This window comes from Danio aesculapii, chromosome 25 (genome assembly GCF_903798145.1).
Source record: "Danio aesculapii chromosome 25, fDanAes4.1, whole genome shotgun sequence".
Classification (NCBI taxonomy): domain Eukaryota; kingdom Metazoa; phylum Chordata; class Actinopteri; order Cypriniformes; family Danionidae; genus Danio; species Danio aesculapii.
This window is the reverse complement of record NC_079459.1, coordinates 19,440,080-19,447,579: the sequence shown is the minus strand read 5'-3', so window position 1 is coordinate 19,447,579 and position 7,500 is coordinate 19,440,080. Positions and strand designations below refer to the sequence as shown.

Sequence of the window (7,500 nt, the reverse complement as noted above, 5' to 3'; positions counted from 1 at the left end):
GAATAAAAAAAAAACAAAGCAGCCGTTTGCCATCGCGACAGCAATAAGATGCAATGGACGACCGATTGCTTTCACTCCAGAATGGCGGAATCGCTGGTCGCTGCTGTTGCAATGGAACGTTCTATTGAGTGTCACCTCTTGGTGATTCTAAGCTCTTTGGCGTTATTGAGAAGATTTGAATTTTGCAGCTGATGACATGCATTCTGAACATTCTAACTACACTGGTGTGATTGTTTGCATGAAAGAGCTAAAAGACAAATACTTTAAATTGTCCTTTTCTAATTCGTATGTAAAAAAGTGTATTGGGTCATTAGTGACCAGAGCTATGTAGAAATGCAAATTTATTTTTTCCTGTGTAATAATAATATTAATAATAATATTAATAATAATAATGATAATGATAATAATAATAATAATAATAATAATAATAATAATAATAATAATAATAATAATAATAATAATAATAATAATAATAACAATAATAATAATAATAATAATAATAATAATAATAATATATTTTATTTATAATGCGCTTTTCTAAAACCCAAAGCGCTTACAAGAAAGTAAAAACAACACAACACAGTAAAACAATAAGAAAATACAGTAAAAAAAACACATTAAGAATAAAAGATATCACAAATTAAAAACAGTCCTAAAAAGATGAGTTTTAAGTAGCTTTTTAAAACAGTCCAATGAACCCGCATTTCTATTAGTGGGAAGAGCATTCCACAGTTTGGGGGCACGGAAAGAGAACGCCCTACCTCCCATGGTGCTGAGTTTGCAGCGAGGCTGAAACAGCGTAGGACCAGAGGCAGAGCATAGACAGCAACATAACATGTTGCTAACATGTTGTAACATAATGAACTCTTCCAAGTTCCAGAAGATTACAAAATCTGCTTTATTTTATTCCTGTGCAATTGTTATTGAAATATCAGTAGATTTTTTGACTATTGCTGCTTACAGTATAGAGATCCATCTGTGTTCGAAATACAGGTCCAGGTCACTGAAAACCTGAAAATGTAATACTGATTGACAAAATATTAATGCGTTTGATTTTTGGCTGAAAGCAAATAATTGACTAATCTCTTTATGTTCTTTCTCTCAAAGGCATTCTTTGCGAAGGATTATATAGCAAATCATCCAGAGGATGGAGAGAAAATTACTCGTCTTAGAGAACTGATGTTTGAACAGGTACAACTGTTATATATGTGTCAACAACACAATGTTTTTTTGTTTTGTTTAGACAATTGATTTGAAAATATATTCAAATACAATTATAAAAACACAAAGGTAAATACATGAATGTTTATTAATAATAAATGATTTGACAAAATAATAGAAAGTATGCATTTAGACAAATGTTTTTAAAAAGGATTTCTGAGATGAACGATAAAGATGTGTGAGAATTGTACACCTCATGACATTTTTGTGTGATGAAAGGCAAATATTTAATCAATAAAACGTTCAAGTGTTTTTCAAAGGCAACATAAATTGACAGAATATTCATAATTGACACATTGTTGCATGTGTTTTAAACTATTTTCAAAGTAGTTCATCAATATAAATGTTTTAGGTATAATTAGAGTGTTTCTCTGCTTGCAGGCTCATATTCTGGAGTTTGGTTTAGCTGTGCATGAGAAGTTCGTCCCACAGGACATGAAGCCGTTACATAAAAAGCTGGTCGACCAGTTTCATGTAATGCGTTCCAGTTTGGGAATTCAAGTATGTTTACACTTTATTCATACACTTTTAAAGCTGAATTTGATGTTTTTTTTATGGTCGAGGAAAAGTCAAACACTTTCTCCGCTTTGTTTTCTATACATTTAAATGATCATATAAATAGACATTCATGTAAACATTACTTAAAGGAATAGTTCATCCTAAAATAATTAGAGCTGTTAATTTACTCAAACCTCTGGCCATAGGTGACTTTTTCTTTAGTAGAATATTAAAGACTCAGTATTAAAGAATATTAAAAAGTCAATGGCCACTGGCATTTAAAAAAAGCACTACAAAATAATATACTTTGTTACCCTGTATCTTGGATACAATATTTAACCGCAAATTGTATGTTTTTTTTGTGAACTGTCCCTTTAAGAAATAGTGGTGTCAATTTCAACATACAAGCCAATAAACAAATCACTAAAACAGTTAATATTTTGTCGTTTAGCCACAAGAGTTTCCCGCTTATGTTCGAGTGAGTCCGCTTCATTTTGCAAATGGCAGTCCACGCACATGCAGGACCCCCGTCCCCAATGCCATCAGCCCTGAAGGAGGACGAATTGTGGCGAGAAGAAGGTTTGTATCATTTTATCTTTGGCTAAAGTTCTTTATGCTGGGTTCACAACAAATTTGAGCAAGTAGGTATGTAAGGAGCCTGTTTTGACACATTTTAATCTGTTTTTAATCATTTTTTTTTATTTATTTATTTTTTATTTTCTTATACTTTTTGTATTCTTGTTTATGTTAAGCACTTTGAATTGCCACTGTGTATGAAATGTGCTATATAAATAAACTTGCCTTGCCTTGGAAGTATGGTGGCAAGTAACATGCAAAAAAAACATGCAAAAATAGAAAATTTCTAATAAATGAAGAAAACATGTTCATCTGTTTGAAAACTCACATGGAAATGTTCACAACACATAGTTCAACAATATATGTATATATAAAATCACTAACAATCTGAGAAAAACATCATCAATTTGAGAACACACGTGAACACGAATTCTCACAAGACGTGCAAATACAGAAAAGCACTGAAAAATGCAGACCACAACAGAAATGTGTCGGGGGACCCCAGTATGTGACAAACTCAGCTGTTTCCTGTTTTAAGTCCGTGGCATATTAAAAAACAAGAAACTGTATGACCAGGATATTAAAATAAACAACAACAACAAAAAACGCACCTCTCAGATCTTAGAAAACACCACTGACTCAAAACCAGAAGCAGTTGGGTTCGTCACTTTTATTCATGTTTTCTTAATTGCAGTGTGTTTCTGTATTTGCATCGTGAGAATTTGCATTTATGTGTGTTCTCAAATTGATGAAGATGTTTATTTGAAGGTGTCTTCTTAACCTGCAGCGTGTTTGGTCTCACTTTAGGAATACATTTTCGGTTGAGCCGAATACTGCAAATTTGAAACAAACATGTCCCGCATTTTGCACCATTTGTGTCACCCAGTAGAAATCCATCTCTATTTGTGCATTCGCATTAACTTATGTTATCCACTCAACCAAATACTTTAAGGTGCAGTATGTAAGGTTGACCGTCAGTGGTTGAACTAGGTATTGCACACCTGGTTCAAAACACATGCAAGCGCAGGTTACCAGATTGACAAAATCAACAGGAGTGTGCCTGACTAGCGAGCCTAAAGGCTGATTTAAGTTGTATTCTAACTAAAAGCAACAACACGCGATAGAAAGAATATTTTCCGTATTAAAAAGATTTTTTGTCCTAACCAACACCTGAAATGTATATTTTAGAAATGGCTTCTATTTCTTGCAACTGAACAACAGGATAAACTGACAATGACAGCGCTTGATTCAGTGTGAAATGGTAATAATGTGAGTTTGAATGCCATTTTACATGGCATTTATTGTCATAGTACTGAAAGCAGCAGCAGATAGTTCACCTCAGATCTTGAAAACAAAACAAACCGTTTGAAATTGAAATTTAGAATTGTGAGCCAACTCAAAACCAACTCATATCAGTGATTTCAGCATGTACATTTAATAATGTTAAAGGAGGATAATTATGTATTAATTAGATTATAGACCTTACCACATTGTTGGAGTGCAGTGAGTGCACTATTCTGTGTTTCTGAATAGCTGTATTTAAATTTCTGTCGAGTTTTGTTTGGTGCAAACAGCCAAATTGCTGAACACTGCAAATCTCGTCACGAAGCGTGTTTTTAGGACACAGGGTTACTGTAACCTGCTCACCTAATGTTTACGTTCGTAATATTTATATTATTTGCTAATTAATAACCACCTCATGTGGAACTCTGAATCTGCGTCTCGTCTCGGAGGCTGCTACTGTCCACCAGGGGTCGCATTTCAATCGTGGACACACACTCTTAGAGCCTTCCTGACTGAAAGAATGAAATACGCTGTTTTTCACCAAGGCAACTCGGGGAGCTGAAACATAATTGGCTAAACTGGCATTGGGCAGGTTAAATAACCAAAACAAAGACAGACGTTCCGGCACATAACGGATATTTTCAAAGCAAAAATATTATGGTATTTTTATGCTTTAGAATAGTCAAAAACTCACATACAGCACCTTTAAATTCACATTGGTGGCAAGCCAGTATAGAAAAAGCAGTTAATGGGCTTCTATATGCATATGCTTTCTCAACTTGCAAGTGATCTGTAAGGAGTGATGCGATGCTTTGCGCTTGGTGTGAACCCAAAATTAAAGTGCAAGTTCACCCAATAATGAACATTCTGTCATCATTTACTCATCTGTACTTGTTCCAAACCTGTTTGAGTTTCTTTTTTCAGTTGAACACAGAAGAAGATATTTGGAACAACACTTAAAAAATGACTTTTGCTGTTTGTTCATAACTGCTTATTTAAAATAAGTTGAAATAACACAATAGTTAAGCCTGGATTTGTTTGTTTTTGTTTTTTTGGCAACTTAATTGCTTTATGTTCAATCTACTTAAATTTTTAAAAACGTTTACGTTAACTTAATTAATTTGTGTTGGGACAACATGAAGGAATTGTGGAACCCAGTATTTTTTACAGTGAATCTTGAAAAACGGGCAGCCATTGACTTCCGTAGTGTTTTTATTCTTTGTCCTACTATTGAAGTCAGCAGGTGCCAGTTTCCAACATTATTTAAAAAATTTTCTTTTGTGTTCAACTGAAAAAAGAAACTCAAAAAGATTTTCAAACTCTTGAGGGCGACTAAATATTTATTTTTGGGTGAACTAACTCTTTATGTTGAGATAAAGAAGTTTTATATTTCATTTCATGTTGATGCTGTACAAAAAACAAATGTTAGATTTGATTGGCAGCTGTAACACCCACACGTTTGCTAAATTTATCATGTGTTTCACCCGTGTGTTTCAGTCCTCTCAGTTATCCAGCCGTCAACAGATACTCCTCATCCTCACTGTCATCGCAGGCCTCAAACGAAGTGAGCAACATCACAGGCCAGTCTGAGAGCTCGGATGAGGTCTTCAACATGCAAGTGAGACGCTCAAAGAGACTCGCTGTTTTAACTAACTGAAAGTAACACTGCCAGCCAAAAAAAAAAAGAAAGAAATGTATTTATTTATTTATTCAGTTGGTATGAATTGACAGCTGGTGTGTGTAGTACTGTCAGCTGTCGTCAAGTTGAAATATTAAAAAGGATATTTTTTAAGGACAAAAAAGAATGCAGCAGTGAATAAATTATGCCACTGATGAAAAAATCTAATTTTTGGGACTTAAATGATCAATTTGCAGTAATATTTCTATCGTTGCTGCTGTGGAAATATATACAAATTTGTAATATTTAATAAATATATTATAATATTGGCAGTTCATTCCGCTGTGGTGACCTCAGAATAATAAAAAGACTAAGCCGAAAAGAAAATGAATGAATGAATGAAAAATGCCATTGTTTTATTTATTTATTTATTTATTTTATTAATTTTAATAATGAATTAATTATAATATTATGATGTAATTTATAACAACTTGTTTATTGCTTTTTTGAGGTTTTTCAATTAGGAAGATATATATATATATATATATATTTTAATTCTTTTATTTATTTTTTCTATTTTTATTTCTATTATGTTTATTTTTGGTTTACTTTAATATGTATTTATAGGGTCATTTTAAAAACATATTGTTATTTTCCCTAAAAACATTTTATGGAGTATACAAACCATTAAAATTTATTTAGTATATACTGTATTTATTTACAAATATTATGGATTATTAATAAATACGTTCATGTATAAACTGAAAATAGCATTTTTAGTCAAAAGAGTCCAGCTGTAAATAGGAAAAATATGAAAAGAGAGCACTTTTTTGTTTGTGAGATGCTAATGGTCTAATCCGATTCAATAATTTATGCTAAGCTATGCTAAAAGTGCTCCTGCCAGACCTGGAGTTTAGCTGAATAAAAAAAAAAAAAAAAAAATATATATATATATATATATATATATATATATATATATACATACACACACACACAGTTGAAGTCAGAATTATTAGCCCCCCTGAATTTTTAGCACCCCTATTTATTTTTCTCCACAATTTCTGTTTAACGGAGAGATTTTTTTCAACACATTTCTAAACATAATAGTTTTAATATTTCTAATAACTGATTTCTTTTATCTTTGCCATGATGACAGTAAATAATATTTGACTAGATATTTTTCAAGACACTTCTATACAGCTTAAAGTGACATTAAAAGGCTTAACTAGGTTAAAAGCTATCACAAATACTATCATGTTATTTAATGTAAAACTTTGCAGATGGCATTCTGCGGTGTGGCAGGATTTTGAAAGTTGGCTCTTGGCTAACTAAAATCTAGCGGAATTATGTGGCAATTTAGCTTGATTTTGCATTAAATTCAATAAATATAATATCACAAAATAAATCCTGGAAGGTCTGAATAACAGTGTGTATACTTGTTCAAAAAGTTTTTTCAAATATAAATATTCTTTATAGAAAATCTTTCATTTGTTTATGGATTTTTTTCTTTACTTTTATTCTATATATTCTGCTACAGTTATTTTAGTTGCACTTTAAAAAGTAATGGCATTTTTTCCATAAGAACATATTTTCATGGTGCATACAAACCTTTTAAATTTATTTAGTATCTTTTTTACAAATATTATGGATTATTAATAAATACGGTCAAGTCTTATCATCACATGTATTCAAGTCGCTTTATTAAGTTAATTTTTTACTTTTTAGTTCTTCATTTATTTATATATATATATATATATATAAACTTGTATACATATACACACACATATATACAATTTAACTATGAAAGAGTCAAGCTGTAAATAAGAAAATTGTGAAAAGAGAGCACTTTTTTGTGTGCGAGATGCTAATGGTCTAATCCGATTCAATAATTTATGCTAAGCTAAGCTAAAAGTGCTCCCGCCAGACCTGTAGTTTGGCTGAATGGATTAAAAATATACAGTTGAAGTCAGAATCATTAGCCCCCTGTTTGTTTATTTTTTCCTGAATTTTTGTTTAATGGAGATAAGATTTGTTCTACACATTTCTTAACAATAGTTTTAATAACTCATTTCTAATTGCCATGATGACAGTAAATAATATTTTACTAGATATTTTTCAAGACACTTCTAATGTATACAGCTTAAAGTGACATTTAAAGGCTTAACTAGATTAACTCGGCAGGTTAGTGTAATTAGGCAAGTTATTGTATAACGATAGTTTGTTCTGTAGACAGTCAAAAAAAATAGCTTAAAGGGGCTAATAAATTTGACCTCAAAATGTTTTTTTTTTAAATTAAAAAACGC

At 31.6% G+C, this 7,500-nt stretch overlaps 1 protein-coding gene across 1 annotated transcript in view; it reads left to right on the top strand.

Annotated features, from left to right (window-relative positions):
* Positions 1–7,500, top strand: part of dock4 (dedicator of cytokinesis 4) — a 209,184-nt gene that overhangs the window by 195,503 nt on the left and 6,181 nt on the right. Inside the window, 4 exon segments of the mRNA XM_056451516.1 lie at positions 1,108–1,191; positions 1,603–1,722; positions 2,171–2,298; positions 5,077–5,197. Coding sequence (XP_056307491.1) covers positions 1,108–1,191; positions 1,603–1,722; positions 2,171–2,298; positions 5,077–5,197 — 453 coding nt within the window.